The 20,990-nt window shown below is 50.3% G+C and overlaps 6 protein-coding genes across 6 annotated transcripts; 2 read left to right on the top strand and 4 right to left on the bottom strand.

Moving 5' to 3' along the window:
* Window positions 1-85: 85 nt before the first annotated feature.
* BDQ94DRAFT_171920 (uncharacterized protein) lies at window positions 86-456 on the bottom strand (the record flags this gene model as incomplete). The annotated part of the gene is made up of 2 exons (XM_026771858.1): window positions 86-287; window positions 343-456. Coding segments are annotated over 2 exons (316 nt in total), but the record flags the coding sequence as incomplete, so codon positions are not given.
* Window positions 457-1,800: 1,344 nt separating this feature from the next.
* Window positions 1,801-4,127, top strand: BDQ94DRAFT_160498 (carbon-nitrogen hydrolase; the record flags this gene model as incomplete). The annotated part of the gene is made up of 6 exons (XM_026769227.1): window positions 1,801-1,855; window positions 1,946-2,751; window positions 3,107-3,155; window positions 3,243-3,334; window positions 3,770-3,844; window positions 3,921-4,127. 6 exons carry the CDS (start codon window positions 1,801-1,803, stop codon window positions 4,125-4,127), a joined length of 1,284 nt encoding a protein of 427 aa, XP_026624506.1.
* Window positions 4,128-4,589: 462 nt separating this feature from the next.
* BDQ94DRAFT_146793 (RanBP1 domain protein) lies at window positions 4,590-7,337 on the bottom strand. The gene has a single exon (XM_026766894.1). It carries the CDS (start codon window positions 6,929-6,931, stop codon window positions 5,306-5,308), a length of 1,626 nt encoding a protein of 541 aa, XP_026624505.1. The 5' UTR covers window positions 6,932-7,337; the 3' UTR covers window positions 4,590-5,305.
* A 4,227-nt stretch (window positions 7,338-11,564) lies between these two features.
* Window positions 11,565-12,443, bottom strand: BDQ94DRAFT_146788 (SCP2 sterol-binding domain-containing protein). Its single transcript, XM_026766893.1, has 3 exons — window positions 12,254-12,443; window positions 11,978-12,187; window positions 11,565-11,909 (listed from the first exon to the last, which is right to left on the bottom strand). The coding sequence occupies exons 1-3, from the start codon at window positions 12,267-12,269 to the stop codon at window positions 11,746-11,748; spliced, it is 390 nt and encodes a 129-aa protein (XP_026624504.1). The 5' UTR covers window positions 12,270-12,443; the 3' UTR covers window positions 11,565-11,745.
* A 741-nt stretch (window positions 12,444-13,184) lies between these two features.
* On the bottom strand, window positions 13,185-14,184 carry BDQ94DRAFT_171915 (cytochrome P450; the record flags this gene model as incomplete). Its single annotated transcript, XM_026771857.1, has 4 exons — window positions 13,185-13,267; window positions 13,329-13,662; window positions 13,721-14,053; window positions 14,101-14,184. The coding sequence occupies 4 exons, from the start codon at window positions 14,182-14,184 to the stop codon at window positions 13,185-13,187; spliced, it is 834 nt and encodes a 277-aa protein (XP_026624503.1).
* Window positions 14,185-16,353: 2,169 nt separating this feature from the next.
* On the top strand, window positions 16,354-20,113 carry BDQ94DRAFT_171914 (DEAD/DEAH box helicase; the record flags this gene model as incomplete). The annotated part of the gene is made up of 4 exons (XM_026771856.1): window positions 16,354-17,669; window positions 17,732-18,512; window positions 18,574-20,034; window positions 20,099-20,113. 4 exons carry the CDS (start codon window positions 16,354-16,356, stop codon window positions 20,111-20,113), a joined length of 3,573 nt encoding a protein of 1,190 aa, XP_026624502.1.
* Window positions 20,114-20,990: the final 877 nt, after the last annotated feature.

Here is a 20,990-nt window from a genome sequence, read left to right as displayed (position 1 = left end):
CCATTGCTTCCAGATCCATTGCTTCCAGATCCATTGCTTCCAGATCCATTGCTTCCAGATCCATCGCCTCCAGAGCCATTGCTACCTCCGGTTCCGCTGCTGCCTCCAGAGCCGTTGCTTCCAGAACCATTGTTGTTTCCAGAACCATCGCCTCCAGAGCCATTGCTTCCGGAGCCATCATCGTCATCATCGCCGCCGCCGCCGCCGGAAACTTGATCAATGGCTCCAATATCTCTTTTTTGAGTGTAACCGCCTCCAAGAGTTAGAAGCCCGACAGACTGCTCATCCTGTATACCGGTCAGTACAACATGCTCACAATTCTATATAGTAATATGAACGTACACTTGCGGGAGTCCTAGCCTGCAATCCAACAGGATGAGCTCCAACAGGGGAGGCAAACAGCGAAGCACTGGATAGAGCCAGAGCCAAGATGGCTGTGTGTGTATGAGAAGGCATCGTGCTTAGGGGACAACAGAGTTAAGCAAAGATGTAGACAAGAATGTTCGTTCTAGTAGAAACTGGAGGCCTCGGTGGAGACCATGAAAATCTTAAGACGAATTCGAAGCTGGGGCATAAACGTGACCCGGCTTAGTTACAAGTCTCTCACTTTATAGAATTCTCCTAACGACTTACAATTCATCGTGGTGGCACCAAGATTTCCCGAAACGGCATGAGCAGACCAGGTGAAGCAACGTTCAGGGAGATCCTTGTTACACAGTCGATGGCGAATTGCCGATATGATTCGAAATATAGATGTACCCTGAATTCAACCAACTGGACCTAGGTGCACCGTGGGGGTCCCCATACGGGCTCCGCCAGTTTGGGCCCAGAAGCGTGTGTGTGGGCTGAAGTTACATGGTGCAGGAGGAAGATTACCCAAACGTCAGTCCAGAGTAGTCGACACCGTTCAGCATAAGCTTGTGGCCAGATAGAGCTTGGCACCATGGGCCTTGCTCTGGGCCCTAAATGTACGAGAACAATTTGCCAGCATGTCGGCTTTAATCTCCATCCACACATGATTGGCTGAGTGCTGTTAACATCTCAGACAGGGACGATCCCGGGAGAACGGTAGCATTCTTCTTGTTGTTTGTGTAACAGGCATCGCCAATCAGTCGCATCTCTCCACTGGGAGGTTCTAGCCTTCTGCTCGGGGCGCAATAAGAGAGTCGAGAAGGGTGTACAAGATCGAGGGTCATGACTAGCTATATTATATGGTAATATAGTGAGTGCGTTGCATTGATAACGATCCCACGCGAAGCATTTGTAAAACAGTGCTCTGATCCCGGCTATGTCGCCTTGATGTTGCCTTGCCGGCTGTTTCTCCGGAAATCGCCGGAGGGATCTCTGGGTCCTCCGTCCGTACTTATTTAGTAGGGCAGATGGTTGCAGAATGCGGATGAGACAGCATTCTTAACCTAATCCGGGAAGTATTCTCCGTAGGCGATTTAGGTGACGACGCACGTGCAACCCTCATGTCAGTACTATACTGCGAAGTCGATGACGAGTAGGTAACAGTCGACGGAAATGATTATACGTTAGTATCATTGTTGCAATAACGTGAGTCACGAGAAGTGGTGGATGAGATGAAGTTTTTGGGCGGTTGGATAGTAAGAGAGGAGTGAGTATGAGTGAGTAGTAACAAGGTTAGCTGGGAAGGGAAGGAGCGACTCCGACTGGCTTCCCCGCATGGCTTCAACTCGGCCAACTCTTTCTCTCGGACTCTATCGCCTCGCCTTCCCTTCACTTCCCCCATATAGATAGACACCCTTCTCGCTACTATTGTAATTTACAATAACAATCATGGCCTCTCTCCTCAAGAAACCATTGAAACTGGCCCTGATCCAACTGGCCTCAGGTGCGTACGACTGTGATCTCTCTCCGTCCCCGCCTTCCTCACTCCCTCCAAGTTGGCCCGAATTGAATCCTCAGAGTTGATGATCTTTAGGCGCCGACAAAACAGTAAACCTCGCACATGCTCGCTCCAAGGTTCTCGAAGCCGCCAAAGCTGGTGCCTCTCTCATCGTCCTTCCGGAATGTTTCAACTCTCCCTACGGTACCCAATACTTCCCAAAGTACGCCGAGACATTGCTTCCTTCCCCACCCACCCAAGAACAGTCCCCCTCCTACCATGCGCTTTCGTCCATCGCCGCAGAAGCCAAGGCCTACTTGGTGGGTGGTAGCATTCCGGAACTTGAGCCGACCACGAAAAAGTACTACAACACCTCGCTGGTGTTCTCCCCCACCGGTGCCTTGATTGGAACCCACCGCAAGACTCATCTCTTCGATATCGACATCCCCGGCAAGATCACCTTCAAAGAGAGCGAGGTCCTGTCCCCTGGTAACCAGCTGACTGTCGTCGATCTGCCGGACTATGGTAAAATCGGACTGGCTATCTGCTACGATATCCGCTTCCCGGAGGCCGGCATGATTGCAGCTCGGAAGGGCGCCTTCATGCTCGTGTACCCGGGCGCATTCAACACTACCACGGGTCCGCTGCACTGGTCGCTGTTGGCTCGTGCTCGCGCCGTTGATAACCAGGTGTATGTGGCCTTGTGCAGTCCCGCTCGAGACATGAGCGCCTCGTACCACGCCTATGGTCACAGCTTGGTCGTGGATCCGAGCGCAAATGTGCTGGCTGAGACGGAGGAGAAGGAAGACATTATCTACGCGGACCTGGATAACGAGACGATCCAGAACACGAGGAAGGGTATTCCCATTTACACGCAGCGGCGGTTCGATTTGTACTCGGACGTGAGTGCCGACAGCAAATAGCCCTGCACTTCGCATTGAGTCCGATGAATATATGCTGCGAGCGAGTCATAGCCTAGATTGTAATTGAACGATTCATGAACCTAGTCCGCGACCGTTATCCTAATTGTCCCGGAAGAGCGTGACAGTCCACAGTAGGAGAGTAGGAAAGCAAGCAAGCAAGACTGAAGCGGGATCGATTGTTGCCTCAGGCGATGACACAGTTAGCTGCGGGAAGGTATTCACGTGCTGGCAAAATGGACGAATCAGGGTGCGCACAGGCGATAAGCGAGCCGCACTGGAAAACCCACCAGCACTGCGAAAAAACACCATCTCGAAATCTCCTCATCCTTGACAGTCGACGACCACTGCAGCCCACGACAGCCGACACTTCTGTCCCTCATTCAGTGAGTGAGATCTTTCCGCAAATTTGCTTGAACCTATCATTCTCTGCGCGAGAATCACCCATCCTAACATCTTTCTCTCAACCACAGAAATGTCCGCCCCCGTCAAGACCGGCAAGAAGACTCGCTCGGCCATCGCCGACGTTGTCACTCGCGAGTACACCATCAACATGCACAAGAGAGTACGTTGAACACAGCCAAAAATCTGCACTTGAATTCATCACAATTTCGACTCTACCTGCGAGCGATTTCCGCGGAACCTCGAAAACATGGAGGCAATTGGACGGAGAACAAAAAGACAAGCGGGAACCCGAATCCTCGTTCCTCCGCCCACCTCTACCACTCCCGAACTCGGAGAACAAGAGTGAAGAAGGAGAGGTTCAGGATGAGCTTACCGCACCTGTCTGAAAAATTACATGTGTGGAGGAACAATCAGGAACCAGATTGTCTTTTTTTTTTCTGAAAGAGGAAAAAAAAACAAATCCCATAAAAAGAAGAATTAGTTTGATGAAGTCCACCTCTATGGCCGCAATTTCGCAAAGCAAAATTTCTCAAAATCACATCTATCAGATGGCATTCGGGCGGAAGACTAATATTCGTTCTTTTTTTGGGTATAGATGCACGGTGTTTCCTTCAAGAAGCGTGCTCCTCGTGCTATCAAGGAGATCCGCGCTTTCGCCACCCGTGCTATGGTTAGTACCCCCTTTCCCCCCATACTCAAATGCAAAAAAAAGGAAACAACCACCTAACGCTATTCTCATTGAATAGGGCACCACCGACGTCCGTGTCGACCCCCAGCTCAACAAGAAGGTCTGGGAGGCCGGTGTCAAGGGCGTCCCCTACCGTCTCCGTGTCCGCATCTCCCGCAAGCGTAACGACGAGGAGGGCGCCAAGGAGAAGCTCTACTCCTACGTCCAGGCTGTCAACGTCAAGGATGTCAAGGGTCTTCACACCGCCGTTGTCGATGAGGAGTAAATTACTCTTTCTCCTTGATCGATGAAAAAAAACAACATCATGTATCTTATTCCCCCAAAAATGAAGCCCAGATTCTTTGCAAGCTTGACGGGTTTTCTTTTTTCATGATGGATGATGCAACGGGACGGGGTTCGGCTTTTTGGAAGAGATAATAAAAAAATTCCAAAATCACAATTTTTTTGGTCCCTCCACTTTCCATTACCATGTAGAAGAAATAGATTGACTGACCCGTCAGTGATATCGTAATAGTGAAAATGGGATTTGGCTGGATTGTCGGCTATCAGTTACCATCCCTTACATTCCTTAAGACCTTTGTCACCTGTTAATCGGTGTCGTTGGCCATGGCTGTAGCTCGTCGTGGTAGCGGGGTGCATACCTTATGCCCAGTCCTTGTAGTTGTACGGGCCATCACTGATGCAACTACACATTTTTCTCCCCTCTTCCCGATACTACAGAAGAAAATCCGAATGTGGAAGAATTTTATTAGAATTCTTAAAATAAATTATAAACATGGACAATGGCAAAATCGAACTTCAGAAGCACAATTCCATTTCGTAAAGAAAGAAAAACCAGATTCTTCGAATTCCCACTCGCTATGCTAGATGCGCCTGTTTTCTGGTTGGGCAGACAGAGAGTAAGAGTAACAAACGACGCTACCGAAGATGCAGCCGCAGCAGTCAAGTTGCATGATGCGAAAACAGAAAAGAAATATTTTTACTTACACAGGTTCTCGAAAATTCGGGGAAGAAGGGAGAACTGAGGCGTCTGAAAGGTGAAAGTGAAGGGAGAAAATGAGAAGAGACACCAATCTTCAAAGACAAGTTCCCGGTGAGAATATTTGAGAAGGGAAGAAACCACAAATGTCCGTCTGTTTGTTCGGGCGGCAGACAGCCGATAGTCTTTTATCGGCCCGTCGTGAATAAAAAAAGAGAATAACTGTAGTTGCAAGGCCGGACGATTCAATTTCAACGGACAAAAGGGAGAAGGGGGTTGGTTGACCCAAAACGGCGCAGGTGGAGGGTCTGCTGTTGCAGAAAGGCAAGGTAGATATAAAACAGAAGTAAGAGAAAAGCACATCATAATACATCGCCACTTAGACGCCTGCAAAGTCCATCAAGTAAATTCAGTCGCATATCCTATGTACCGCATCTAGTCGTAGTAATCAAAATGTGCAGTACTCAGTTCTTTGTTTCTTCCATGGATTTGCAGAGGCGCTCGGCATCCGCGTTCGTCTTGACCCGCAGGGCCCACATCTGAGGAGGGCCTTCGGATTGAGGGACAAGGAATTGAACGCTGTTCTTAGCCACGGAGTATCGAATCTCTTTCATCAAGCGCGTGTTCAGAATCACCTTGCCGCTCGGATCTGCCCGGACGACGATTCGCCCACGAGACGTGGTCCGATCCTTCAAAACGCGAAGGAAACCGACGCCTTGACTCTCCCAACCGGTGCCGGTCGTATGCTTCATGGCACGAGCCCGGCTCTCCGCCACTAGATCTTCGTTTTCCTCTCCGGCGCCACCACGCGTGAGATCGAGCTGAGGTAAGGACTCGGCGCCATCACCGTCTCCCGACTCTTCTGCTCCCGTGTCAGATGCACCTCCGGGGGTGGTGGAGCGACTGGGAGCGGCAGAAGTAAGTGTGGATGGAGCAAAGACAGACGGCGACGACTGTCCCGGTGTACCAAAGGTAAACCCAAGGGACGGTTGAGCATCCTTAGACGTAGATGATTTGGTTAGGGAAGGCGGTGCTCCGAAAAGATTGGAGAATGGCTTGGGCGCCTCGAGCGCTGGCGTTGCCGACCCAGAGTCCGGCTTTGACGATGAAGCGCTGGCAGAGTCGCTGGCAAACTTAATCGGAGAGTCGGGCTTCCATGTGTTATCCCCAGTTGGCTTAGTAGCGCTTTGGGCTGCATTGAAGATGGAAGGGGTGCTGTTTCCAGAACCAGACAAGGGAGTACCAAAGATGCTGCTGGTTGCGCTCGGAGCGCCAAAGAGGTTGGTCGTCGCGGGCTTTGGCGCAGCCTGGTTGGACTCGCCACTGCTGGCTGGGGTGAGGGAGGCGGGAGTGTTGAAGGAGGACGAAAAGTTGGACGACCCGAAGAGAGTCGAAACGTTACCCTTTTGCTCCTCTTCACCCTGGCGCTTGGGTTTTCCGTCCTCACCATACTGAACGCGATCGAAAAGACTGCGACCACCAGCTTCGGGTTCCTTGGCTGATGAATCGGCAGATTCAGCCTTCTTATCGGCTGCAACAGCATTTTCGGTCGCATCGTCCGACTCGTCGCCAGGAGTAGAGGCTTCCTCCGTGTCATCCGCATCGTTGTCATTGTCTTCGGCCTCAGATGGAGTCGCCGACAGATGACCAAAAATGTTGTTGGACTTGACTGCAGCGTTATTTTGGCTAGAGAAGATGGTGCCAGCGCCGGGTGTAGTGGAAGAGGAGTCCTCTGCCTTCTTTGCAGGAGATTCGTTGCTCTCGTCTTCAAAAACGAAGCCTTTACCAGGGACGAACTTCGCGCGTTTCTGGGTTTGAGTCCCAAACTGCTCTTGCTTTTTCCGTTGTTCCTCAGCGTCACGGCGTTCCCACTCGGCTTCGTCTTCTTCCTCCGAGTCAAAATCCTCAGCTTTGCGCTTCTCTTTCTCCTTCTCGGCATCCTCGAAAGATCGGGCCTTGAATTGGGCAAAGAAGTCTGTGCCACCCGCAGAGCCTGTGGAAGAGCCCTCACTGGAGGTGGGCTTCAGTACAAAAGGATTCTTGGGGGCGTTTCCTCCGGAAGCGGCTGATGTTGAAGTAGCACTGGACATAGACGACGAGAAAAGCGAGGTGGAAGCCGAACCCTTCGAAGCCGAGTCTGAGACAGAGAACAAAGGTTTGGCGGGCGCCGTAGTTGGCGTAGTAGAGAATAAAGCGGGTTTAGTAGATTCGGGAGTGGACGGCTTGACCACGGAAGGTTCAGGCTTCTCAGCCTCGGTCTTGGACTTTGAGAAAGACTGAGCAAATATGTTTGCTGTGCTGGAGTCTCCGTTGACACGCTTAGCAGGGCTATTGTCATCGCCCTCATCGATGGACTTTCTCTTGGCACTTGTCGGAGAGGCCTGGCTTATGCCAAATCCCTTGAACGGCGTGGAGCTTTGTGCAGACACGGCCGGAGTAGTAGAGTTCTCTTTGGGCGTGTCAGCCTTTTCGGAGGGGATACCAAATGGCCGAGCTTTCTTGGTTGCAACAGCATCCTCAGCTTCGCCTGATGCCTTGCGCTTTGAACCAACAGAAGCGCCAAGGGTGGCGCGAACACGCATGTAAAACTGGACAGCGGCGTCAAAGTTCTGGCTCGAGGGGTCCAATTTAGCCAGTTCGCGCTGGAAGCACTCGTTCAGTGTGCGCATGCGATAAAGCATCTCAGCATCTTCGGAAGTTTTCTTGTCCGTCGTCTTGCCTGCCAGTTTCGGAGTCTGCATCTGTCCGAAAGTGGAGGGTGCAGTGTTTCCATTGGTGAAAACCGACGGTGAGGAATTCGCGCCATTGACCTTGATGGGACTATCAACGGTAGCAGCAGAGGTTGAAGCCGCCGTTGCTTGAGTCTCCGTGGCGGGAGCCGGTGATGCTGCAGGCTTGGGTGAGAAAAGATTGGAGGTTTGGGAGAAACCACCACTGGAGGGAGCAAATGACATTGGACCAGGGGTGGCCTGCTTTTCCGGTTCGCTAGTCTTTGTTGCATCATTGGAAGTACTTGGCTTGGAGAAAAGTCCCTGGAAAGGTGTGGAAGAGGAGGGAAGGGGCTGCTGCTCGCCTGCAGGTTTGCTCGGAGTCGCCGGCTTCGCAAACAAGCCACCAAAAGGGTTTGCTGGCGCCTTCGTCTGTTCCGCGTCTGCAGTTGCAGGTGGTTTGGGCTCAAAGAGGTTCTTCGTAGACGAAGTCTGGAATAAACCAGTCGAAGGAGCGGCCGGAGCTGGAGAGGCAGGGGCATCGCTCTTAGCAAACAGAGAGCCTGGTGTAGTCGTGGATGCAGAGAATTGGAATGGAGATTTAGGCTGCGAGTCGGCAGGCTTGGGCTCTTCCTTCTTCTCTTCGTCGGGCTTTTGCGATGTTGAGGGTGTGGTCTGGAAGAGGTTCGATGACTGAAAAGGATTCTGGAATGGCGTAGATGGCTTCGCGGGCGAAGCAGCGCCGAATAATGAGGATGATGCCGGAGCAGCGGTGGTCGCAGCAGCCGGGGCGGGTGTGGAAGCAGAGGGGGTTGGGGTGGCAGCGCCGCCAAACAGTGATGTTGAAGGGGTGGTTGCCTTGAAATCGAAGACGGGCTTGGAGGGGGTCTCTGCCGCCGACGAAGCAGATGCGCCAAACAATGAAGTGCTTCCAGCGCCCGCAAAGCTAGGCTGAGCCGGAGGAGCGCTACTAAAGATAGATGGTTTCTGCTGAGACCCGCTACCCTTTGCGTCAGGGGAAGTTTGCATCGAGTCATCTCCGCTAAATGCTGAGGATTGACCGAATGGGGACGGTTTCTTCACGCTAGACTGCCCGAAGAGATTCGTGGAAGGGGTACTAGCAGCGGCAGCTGCATTGTTTTGGCCGAATATGCTTCCTGACGCAGGAGTAGCCGCACCAGAGGCGGAAGGGCCATTGTTTGTGCTGGCGCCGAAAAGGCCACCCGTGCTAGCATTCGATTGGGAAGATGTGCCAAATATTGAGCCTGAAGGCAAAGGCTGCTGAGCGGGAGACTGGTTTCCGCCCGGAGGGATATTGAAGAGTGAGCCCTGGAAGCCAGAGAAGCTAGCCGGTTTAGATGACTGGTCGGAAGTAGTAGTGTTCATACTGGCGAATGGATTGCTAGCTGAGCTTGTACCTCCAAAGGATGAAGAGAAATTAAAGGAAGAAGACGAGCCTCCACCGCCTCCAGAGCCAAAAGCAAATGGAGTGCCTCCGTTCTGGCTGGGCGCTGAGCTAGCTCCTGGAAAACTCTGGTTCTGACTCTGGCCGAAAGTGAATCCGTTGGAGGCTGGCTGGGAACTAGCGGGCGTGGACGAGACTGTGTTAGGATCTATGGAAGCGAAAGGACCTCCGCCAAACGACGGCGCGGGAGCACTCGGAGCAGCACTGTTGGGACGACGCCTCCGAACTTCTTTGATTCTGATAACAGTGTTAGCAACGACTTTGTAATTAAATGACGTGCAAATGAGACTGATGAGCGAGATGATAAGATGAAACATAAGGTAAAAGGGTGTGAGCGTGTGGATAAGGCGAGGTGTTGGACGAGGAGAGAATACAAAGAATAGAATGGGAGATCAAACTCGAGCCCTGTTTTCAGCACACGTCCCAGTAACTTTGGGGGGCTGCAGGACAAGTGAATGATTGCATGCATGACATTGGCCGTAAAGGTCGGTCTACATCCACTTACTTTCTGTTCGCTAGCTGCGCCGCGGTTGCCCGCTGCGCCTTATCGTCCGGTGTGCTCGACATGTTGAATTGAAACAGATCGGTATCCTTGTCCCCTTGAGGGCCCTGGGCCGATCTCTTAGACATCTATAGTGGAGCCCCCGACGTCTTCAGCGGCGAGATTCTCGACGGTTTTAGACAGCAGTTGGCTTCAGCCCCTTCTTAGACGTCCGAATTCACCCCTTAATGACCGTTCGGCATGCACGGTGTACGATTATTCACTGCGTACAAAAGGTATCTGGGGACTGCAGTTGACCTCTCGAATCCGTCCGGTAGAATCTGTGTCCGTAGCTCCAAAGACTCTGAAATGGTGCGTCGGTTGAGATACGGGGCCCTCTAAAATGAGTACGTGTGAACGGACCGGCGAGCCAGGCGATCAACGTATTCCGCGCAGGTGTCGTATCGATAAATCGCGAGAGATTTGGTCCAGATTTGTGGTTTATCCAAACATAGACCTGTCCAGGAAGTGAGGGCAGGTTATTGCGCGATCGTCTTGTGAATGAATCGCGCAGCGCGAAACTAGCGAGGCCACGAGACCAAAACGGAATCAAAGGAGGAGGGGGGAAAGGTGAAAGGCAGAGCAGTGAGCGTTAGGTACTGCTAGATGTAGTGATGAAGAGGCGCGGCTCCATTCGATGCGCTCTGCCTTGGTGAAGATGGGGGTGTGTGCTCCAGTGAGCTTTATTTTTTAGCCTTGAAGCGTCGGCTCGCGACTTTTGCCGGCAAAGAGGGAAGGTTGCTGGCAGAAAAAATTACGGTCACGTGATGAGTATGCAAGGTGACATCTTGGCGGGATGACATAAAGGCGCTTTCGCTTTTTACGTGCCCCAGGCGAGGCGGCCATGAGCCATGGTCGACCAGGGTCTTCCTTAGCAAAGAGACTCTGTACGAGGTAGCCGGCGGCCATTATCATGATTATGATGATGGGGCTCTTTGGTCCTGATGTTGGAAGAAAAGAGGGTTTCTTTATTTTGTTCTGCACTTCCCATCCATGTCTTCCACATTATGTATTGTTACGTCTATTACACACACCCTGAAGTGCAGGCGGCATGTCAAACCGTCTCAATACGGGGTATTGTGATTTCTTCCCACTTCGGGTCACCCGCAATTCTTTCACCAATTTGGTTTCCATGGCAAGTTCCCTCATTCTCGCAGCTGCAGGGCGTGCCTTTTTTGCGCAGATGGCTGACACCTACATGTGTCCATTAAGTTAATCCTTTCGGTAGTCGGAGAGTGCCGATCTGATTGTCCGCTATTTCTAGTTCAATAAATAATTTGGTGAGGGTACCACATAGTAATATGAGTACAGTGTAGTGGCAGTAGCGACCACTGCGTCGGTAAATATATACTTCATCGGCATGACGTGACCACTCAGTCCATCTTATGGAAACCACCGTGATAAAAGCCCGATAATGGAGGGCACAATAACACGAAACACAGTCATAAAATCATCGGTCTTTCTCCGAAATTATTTCTCCCTAACTCTTACGAGCTCGAGTGTTTCCCCATCCTACAGTCTTGGTGAATACTGTTGGAACTTATATGTTTCTGCCAAGTACTTCGTAGACCAAACTAGTGAAACGATATATCGATGGCCACCAAGCAGCAGGGGTAATTCAAATGTCTCAACACGGCCCCCTCAGACTTGCTGCGGTATAGTGGATTCAATAATTCAATTCAGTTTCTAGGAGATAACTTGCTGCTTAGGGACATCTATCTAGATATGTAGTAATAGTCGTTTCTCTGTAGACTTCAGGACATCATATGCCATAATTCTTGTAGGTTGATCAGGCCTATATTTGAACCGACAGCTTGCTGGTATAGGGTTTAGACATCATGTTGGAGCCAGGCTCATAACCTCTTGGAACGATGTTATAGATCAATATTGAAGTCGTCATAAACGCTTGATTCTTGCTATCTAGGCGCGCTCGGAAGGAGCGGTTGATATTACGGTGTTTTCGGGTCACGTGTCATCGAATACTAGTAATCTACTGGGATTACGTTCCACCTGATTGAAATGACGTCGCAGCATTCTTAAGCCTACCCCTAGTACATAGATAGTAGCAGTGCCCTGTAGCCTACAATGCAAACAGTACCAGCTGACACATAAAAAAAAACACAATACCAGCAGTGTTTCAATATTGATGTTTCAACTGTAGTAAAAAGATAACGAACAAAAACCGGGTATCTATAGCTTAGCCTTGCCCTGGGCCTTCTTCAGGACAGGCTCCATCTTGGTCGCCTTCATGATGTTGCCCTTGATCTTGAGCTTCCCACCCATAAAGAGCCTCTGAGCATTGGCCTTGCCGCTTACGAGGGCACTGAAGTCGGCATCCGAAAGGGAGAGAGTCACTGCAATAACATCGATGTCTCATCAGTATCGAATTCGTCATCTGGTGTGGATAATTGTTTGAACTCACCATCAGCTTTTCCTCCCTCAGGGGCGGCGCCCTTGCCTACAACACCCTTGTCCTTGAGGTCGAGATACCAGCTCTCTTCTTTGCCCTTATCGTTCTTGATGTTGAAAGCGACCACCGCTTTAGCCTTGTTGATGGCCTCTTTGCGCTCGGCAGCATCAGCCTGTAGAGTCGAGTTGATGGCGTCGAAGGCGGCAGAAGAAGGGAAAGCGTCTGTAGGGGGGTGACGATGTTCAGCCACAGCTCACCATTAGGATGGCGATGAGAGGATAGACGTACCGTTCTTGAGAGACATGGTGACTATGAGAGAAGATAGAAAGGGTAAACCGACAGTGAACGGAGAGGAGAGGAGCTAGTAAGTTTTGATGTAACCAGATATTCAGACAGACTGTCACCGAGGAGGGACCGGAATTATATATTAATAGCAGCGCTGGACCCCGGGGTTGCTTATTATTGCGGCGAGCTTACCCCGGAGAGTTCGGGCGACGGAACATGTGAAATGGAGGCGGTCGCGGCACGGTTGGACCGAGGCTGCCCACCACTCTCACTAGATAGATACCAGTCAGCCAGCCAACCAGTCCCTGTGATCTGTGATCAACGAAGTACGGAGTAGTACCACCACCAACTTGATTGATCCCTTTACTTCTTGCTTCACAGTCTGCATTACACTTCCCCCTTGCTGCAGATGTCGGAGAAAATGCTACATTGGACTCTACGTCAGCGGTGCAGATTCGCTGGCTCAATTGCACAAGCAAGACTGCTACAAAAAGCTACTTGCTTCTTGCCTTGATCAACCCTGTTGATAAACTTTCAACGACTCAACACCTTTCTCGGTCTCGGAGATCTACATACATATTTACTCCGTCACCGCTTCCCCATATAGTCGAATTAAGTAACCTGACCGAGGACCATTCTGCAAACCAGATGCTGATACCCACATGCGAGCGATCGTCTCGTGTGACTTGGCGCTCTCACACGGGCACCCATGATTGTCCGCGGGACCGGCCGAAAATGATTTTATTCTTTCCGCCTCAGGCGTTCCACTCACTATTCATACAGTATACAATTTGTGAGGCAGATACATCGTTTGTGTCTAAACTCAACTAAATCTAACCCATATCATCTTATCAAATTGGCCATTCCAATGCTCCAACACATACTGATCGCCGCAACAAAAAGGCATCCGAACATTGCCTTTAGTGGCTCAACTTCATGCACACATAACCGAATCACGCTTCTTGCGCCGGACCGTGAGCTTTGTGGTCACAGGTGGCAGCTGGAAACGGCCCCATCCTGCATGGTGATTAGTAAACATACTCTCTTTAAATGAAAGCTACCTATCAACGAAACTTACTGTGAATCTTCGGACGGACTAAGATAGGCTGAACGTCATAGTTTAGTAGCATCTCCGCGATGAACACCTTGAGGATGTGGGCAAAAATAAAGCGTCCAGGGCACTGCCGACGGCCGTGGCCGAAGACCACATACTCATCGCTAGTTGTGGTCATCGAACTCTGACGTATCGCGCTTTCAGATGCATTCTCGGTGTAAAACCGATAGGGATTGTATCTGTCCGCCTCCGGATATATTTCCTCATCACGGTGGAGGGCATACTGGGGGATCCCGACCTTTGTCCCGCAAGGTAGGAAAAGACCGTTCGCAAGACTGACACCATTGGGGGCGACGACCTGCATTATGAGTGAAACCACGAAGTGAGAAAGGGGAAATTGAGGAATTCGCGCATACCTTCCTCGTTGGGCTGGCAGCGTTGATGCCGTTCAACCGAAGGCTCTCCTTCACAGCACTGTCCAGCAGAGCAGCCCTTTCCAGGTCCTCTGCATTCCAGTAACCACTTGAATTACCAGCAATGCTCTCAATTTCTGCTCTGAGATGATTGACAAGATTCTCATCAATGGGATCACTTAGAATATCAAGAAGAACGCTTGTAGCAGAGACCGCAGTCGTGTGTACACCCGGGAAATTGATCATAAAGATTCTATATGATAACCACATGGACGTGGCTTCAATCGGCCATTTGCTGCGAAGTCCGGCGCGAATGAGCAGGTCCAGCAAGCTGTCCTGAGGGAAGGTCAGCACAAATTCGAACCGTGGATAAAGGTACTCACCACAGACTTCAGTGTTTCCTCCTGGGCTTCGGGATCCCTCTGCTTTTGCTGCTCTTTGATCTTGGACTCAATGATAGGCTTCATGCGCTTGTGAAAAATCACCTCGAAGTATCTATTGATCATTCCCACTATGGGCCCAACGATCCTGGGAGAAGATTAGACTCCGGTGAATACGATTTAGGGAGGCGCTACCGCCACACCAGCCAGGCTTCCTCCACACCGGCCTCCGCTCATGCCACAACCCTCCAGCTACCTTCCGCCTATCTGATTTCTTTTTGCTATTTCTGCTGTCTACGTGGCCTATTCCTACTACTGCCAACACTATTCTGAGATCTAGATAGATCATATATATACAATTGAATCAGTTCCTGCCCATTTAATTGAGATACTCCATAGGCATTGGGAGGCAGAGGGGTCATTTAGGAGTAGGTTTGCCAAACTCTCGTCGACAGGCCTGTCTGGCCGTATCATATCCCACCCCGGTCTGCTTTAGCGCCTGATGGTCATCACTTGTAGTTCTCCGTCTTGAGCCGTGACTAACCACATAGTATCAGCATCATGAATTATTGGTCAAAACCATAAAGAAAGCCAGATGGGCGTCCAACTGCAATTCGTTGAGACATAGAGCTTATTACTTGTGCTCATTACATCAAAAAGGAACTTCCCTAAATCAAGCAGAATTGCAGGCTAAACAACTTCAAGCATCTTTTACTGCTTTTTCCTCTACAAAATTCATGAAATAAAAGCATCAAGGAATATTCCATGGAGCCGTGACCATGCTGTCGCTTGATTTATTTAATCCCACCGTCCTGCTCGAAAAACTATGTTTTCCCGGCCTCATCCATTCCTTCTGGCTCTTCAGAGGACCCTATCGTTGCATCCCAAAGAGCAGCTCGTGATCTGACCCGATTGCCTGCCGCTGTCTACAGCACGAGGCATAGCCATGGCCCTTGAACTGGTAGTCATTGTCTTCTTGCTTCTTGGTTTGGTCTGGTTGTTCATTCAATCGACCCTGTTCAACGTGTTCATCTCAATTTAGATATGTCTGCATCAATCCGACAACCATTTCCATACAGAAATATATGTATATGTCGAAGTGTTTGTCTTCTGCCTACCTCGTATAGTCTGCTGGTACTAATAGCATAGCCACAGTTAGAATCTGCCTCTTGTCCTATCCCTTAATATGAGGGCTGACTTGGATTCCCCCTAAGACTTACCATTTGTTCCAGCAGTGTTCATAAACATAGCATAATAATGACGGAGATGAGCGAATGCTAGACATGTGCATCATGGCATGATGCATAATTACCCGGCAGATGGAGGTAAGACACTACTGTGGCTGATCTGACATTAACTGTCTATGCCATCATAAGTAGCTGCAAGACTGCCAAAATTACTGCTTTCCCATCGCTGAAGACAAGGAATACTATCTGAAGCGTGATAGATGCCGGATATAGACGTGCACATAAAAGGGGGCAGATCCATAAGTGTGGCTAATGAGCGCCACAGCCGGTGGTGTTACTGCTTCTACTACGTTAAAGAACTATAGCTGCCGGATGAATGCACATGAATTGAGCACAGTTACTGAATCATTTAGATCCTTTGAAGATGATTGGATGATAAACAAAAGATACAGTAAGGAGTGTTGTCTCCCAGTGCAATCTGGAGAGAATTGTAAAAATTTTATATTCAGCTGGGATAGACTTCAATATGACAGGCCAGAACGGACATCCGGCAAAAGCAATTTTTCAGGCATCCTGAAGCGGTAGGGAATGGAGATTGCCACCCAGTCAACCCGGGGCAAACTTCAGAGCCTTGAATTCACAGAGGTACTTATGTGATCGTACCCCTTTACCATGGTCGCAGTCCCTGCGGATGACGCCTAAGAGGATCATTCAAAAAGATTCACTTAAGCAGGGAAACAAAGACTAAAAGAGTGTTGTGTTAATTACATCTTCTGTCTCTTTTTATTTTTAAACTCAGCTGCCAGGTACCGCCAAGCGATCGCGACTCCCGCAACTCCATCAATCAGATCCCCCCGAATACCGCGCCCCCATCTACTTTAATCTCCTTCTTCCTTGCCTTTCCCCTTCTTTGATCTTCTCTTACTGCCTCTGTTCCCCCATTGTCTATTAAGAATAGACGAGCGATCCCTCTTTGATCGCTGGTGAGATCAATCCGCCAGTTTTCTGAGTTCTTGTGGGGTCGGCCTGCGCCCTGCCAGTCTAGCCTTGCTCAGTAACTTCGGGAATAATGGCCTCCGCGTCCGACGCGTCAATCCAAGAAATCCTAGAGGATATCGAACTCAACCAGGTCATTCTGCAAAGCTTGGACGAGGAACGTCCAGATGCAGCTGAAGACCGACAAGAGATTCTAGATGTCATCAAACGCCTGGAAGCGCGACTAGCGGTGCTCCAAGGTCGTTCCGCGGGGGGCCCGTCCGCTGCGTCTCCGCCACATGGTCCAGCCCACTCAGGCTTGTCTTCTGCACAGCTAGATGGTGCCTTTTCTGATGCTCCGCAAAATGCTGGTAGTACACCGTCGGTGGACTCGTCTTCTTCCTCCGATGATCGGTCTGTATTGCGCTTTGATGTCGCTCATGGACCGTCGACTCTGCGAAAGCGTCTACACTTCAGCAGCGAGGATAGCCACCCTGAAGACGATGAAGATGACTCGGGGTCCTCGGATTTTACAGACGACCTGGAGGCTCCAAATCCCAGGCGACCAAAGCGGCTGCGTCACGTTAGTCCTGAGGCTGAGCCTAGCAATGATGCTTCCGACGATGACCTAGGAGACCCTCTCGCTGGCAATGAACAGCTACGCCAGATCTTGGGCATCGACAGCGCCGATATCATGCGCGAGATCCAAGAAGAGCAAAGAAGGGCCGAGAAATGGCTTGAGGAACGCCGGGAACAGGAGCGCCGTGACGCGGAATTTGCTCGCCGACTTAATGACTCCTTCTATGAGCCGTCTGAGTCGCCGTCGTCTTCGCAAAGCATATTCCCTTTAAGACCTTCTGTTTCCGCTTCCGGTCCTGCTTTTGCGTCTAACAGACCTTCTATGACGGACACTGACCGTTTCCCCGAATCTCTGGCGCGATCAAAACCATCGGAATCTCTGCACTCTCACCTTCGTGGCTACAATCGTTCCCCCGTCAATGGAACCCAAGATTCCCAGCCCTTGCTTGGTAGCGATGATAGCGACCTTGCTGAGATCACACCATCCGACTTCCAACGCCATTGCCACATCTCAGCCGCTCCACATGAGCGTCCCCCGCGTTGGGGCTCTTCTGCCCCTACGATGCCTAACAGACCCGGTCTTCAACCCCAGCAGAGTCGTGGTCTCTACGTGTCACCTGGGCCGCCAGCTGGAATAGGATCTGGATCTGTGTTTGGTCCCCATGTCATGTCAAACACAATGGCAAGACTCAACGCAGGCAGGGAGATGTTGGAGCAAGCCGGAAGGATGATTTTCGGCGGCAATGACTCCAGGTCTTCAAACATTCCCTACATTGACTTAGAAGATTACCAGGGCCCTGGTGGATTTGGCAAGGCCAGAGATTATCTAGAGTGAGTAGCTTGACGGCCCCCCATGAAGTGCTAATTGATGAGGTCACAACTGACATTTCTAGTGATTACTATGGTTCTGAAATCTATGGGCCCGACCCAAACAAGACGAAAGAAGATATTCAAAAGCTGCTGGAAAGCATCAGACCCGACTCCGAGATTGCCCTACAGAACCGCGAAGGAACCCCCGAAGCACTCAAGTACACGCTGCTGGAGCACCAGAAGTTGGGGTTGTCTTGGATGAAGTCTATGGAAGAGGGCGACAATAAGGGCGGTATCCTTGCGGATGATATGGGTCTGGGAAAGACCATACAAGCTATTGCTCTCATAGTGTCCCGCCCATCGACTGATCCCGAGCGCAAGCCGACCCTAATCATTGCTCCCGTTGCGTTGGTGCAACAATGGAAACGAGAGATTGAAAGGATGGTTAGGCCTGGAAAGCACCAACTTTCCATTTGGGTATTGCATGGCGATAAACGGCTCACAACTTTCAGGGAACTGAAGCGGTACGACGTGGTTCTGACCACCTTCGGCACACTGGCCGCAGAATTGAAACGGAAGCAGAAGTACGAGGAGCTAGAGGAACGGGATGTTAACCTGGCAAGGAAAGCCTTAGACAGTCTCCCTCTTCTGGGGCGGCGTTGTAAATGGTATCGTGTCATTGCGGATGAAGCTCAGTGCATCAAGAACCGGAATGCAAAAGCTGCGCTTGCGTGCTGCCAGCTCAATACCACCTACCGCTGGTGCATGACAGGGACTCCTATGATGAACAATGTCGAAGAGTTACACTCGCTGATCAAATTTCTGCGCATTCGCCCATACTGTAATATTGAGACATTCAATCGCGTGAGTATACCCTGACCCTATTATGTATATCAACGGAAGGATGGCTGACCCCGAATCCTAGGACTTCACCCGGCCACTGAAATCTAGTCCCGCTATGCGTGAGAAGGCTATGCTCCAGTTACAGGTCTTGTTGAAGGCCATTCTTCTGCGGCGAACTAAGAGCTCGGAAATTGACGGTAAACCGATTTTGCAACTACCGCCCAAGGTCTCCGAAAGAGTCCATGCTGTTTTCAGCGAGGAGGAGCAAGAGTTTTACAATGCTTTGGAGGCACGCAGTCAAAATGAGGTCAACCGGTATCTCCAACAAGGAGTTGGGCGCAACTATTCCAATATTCTGGTTTTACTCCTTCGACTTCGACAGGCGTGCTGTCACCCTCATCTGATCAAAGACTTCACCACCGAAGTTAATGCTGCCGAAGAGGGCATGGATCTCATCGCCAATGCGAAAGCATTTAGCGCTGAAGTTGTTGCTCGGCTTAAGGACAACACCGAGCTAGAATGCCCGATTTGTATAGATGCTGTCGAAAATCCCGTCATCTTCTTCCCTTGCGGCCACGGAACCTGCGCGGAGTGCTTTTCGAGAATATCAGACCCAGAAATGGCCCTACGGAGCGGGCGCGACGACGGAGGCGAAGTGAAATGTCCCAATTGTCGTGCGAAGGTGAATCCAAAGAAAATCACCGATCATCAGTCGTTCAAGAAAGTGCATTTTCCTGACCCATCCGACGAGGCAGATGGGATTGATTCTACAGAAGCTACGGAAGACGCCAATGACGAGGATAGCGATGACGACAGCGATGATGATAGCGACGACGCTGGAGGTTTGTCTCGGTTCATTGTCAAGGACGACGATGAGGAAGAAGGTCCCTCTACGAGGAGCAAGCGAGCGAAGGGCAAGGGCAAAGCCAAGAACAAGAAGTCCCTTGCGGAACTTAAGAAGGATGCTCAGAAGAATAAGAAGTCGAAGCTCAAGTACCTGCGTCGCCTCGAAAAGACCTGGATGTCAAGTGCCAAAATCGAAAAGGCCATGGAGATCTTGCGCGATGTCTACCACCGAGAAGGCAACGAGAAAACCATCATCTTCAGCCAGTTCACGTCTCTACTCGACTTGCTGGAGATTCCGATCGCTCGTCAAGGATGGGACTACCGACGCTACGACGGGAGCATGCGTCCAGCAGATCGAAACACGTCCGTGATGGACTTTACCGACAATGAAGACTGCAGAATTATGTTGGTGTCGCTAAAAGCCGGCAACGCAGGCCTGAACCTTGTCGCAGCCTCCCAGGTCATCATTTTCGACCCCTTCTGGAACCCCTATGTTGAGGAGCAGGCAGTCGACCGTGCCCATCGCATTGGACAAGTTCGCCCTGTTCAGATCCACCGCATTGTCGTGAAGGATACCGTCGAAGACCGTATCCTTGAATTGCAGGATAAGAAGCGGGAGCTTGTTGAGGGTGCTCTGGACGAGAAGGCATCAAGCAATCTCTCCAGACTCGGAGCCCGCGAACTCGCATTTCTGTTTGTAAGTCCACCGACGCCCAACTCATATATTGCTTTTACGTATTTACTAACCGATCTGTTCCCAGAACATCCGCTCTTAATCATCTCTTTTACTTTGATCTGATATTCACATGGCGTTTGCGGATTCCCAGCACGACAAGATACCCTAGACCCCTTTCTCGACTTCACTCTTCTCTACCTACTATTATCGTTATTTGCTCTCCCCTATATGTTTCCACTTGTTCCACTTGCTCCCAACAATATGTGTTCCGATCACTCAACAAGTTTCTGCACTACCATGTCATGTCTAGAATGAACTTTTGCTTAGCCTACTGTAGAAAGAAGGAAGAATGTTTGTGTCTCACATGATGACTCGGAATCAGACTCCCGAAACTGTTTATCTACACCCACATCCCACCGCCCAATACCCCTACCTAATACGTTATCTACCTGCTACTTGAATAGAAAAAAAAAATGAATACAAAATTGCTCAATCGACCATGACCATCTCATTTTCAATAAGACATCGCATCCACTAACATATAAGTTGTATACACTACTACCACAAACACTCAACCTAAAACCAACAACCATCCCCCAAACCACAGATACTACAAGGAAATGATAGCAAGTATCAATAATATTTAGTTAGTAGTATAAGCAAGGATGTCAGACACCCAATCTCAACCCAACAACAACAACAAACTTGTCAGCCTGATCAGTCACACCGGTGACGTCACTGTGTTCTTGGGTGGGGGGAAGGAAGTCCACACTTTTCTTTTTCTTTCGATGGATCGGCAAATTATGCATATTGGACTATACTAGTATATCGTACTGTACATTGTGTGATGAGTAACACGCAGGGGTAGAAGTCATTGATACCAAACCAGAGTGTAGATAGTTGGTATGGTGGAGAATTTCTATACTAGGTTGGTTGCTGGGGGCTGTGACGGTGCGATTGAGTTTGTTGGGAGTGGA

This window comes from Aspergillus welwitschiae (genome assembly GCF_003344945.1).
Source record: "Aspergillus welwitschiae strain CBS 139.54b unplaced genomic scaffold BDQ94scaffold_23, whole genome shotgun sequence".
Taxonomy (NCBI): Eukaryota; Fungi; Ascomycota; class Eurotiomycetes; order Eurotiales; family Aspergillaceae; genus Aspergillus; species Aspergillus welwitschiae.
Note: the sequence above shows the minus strand (reverse complement) of the source record. Positions and strands in the feature narration are given on the sequence as shown.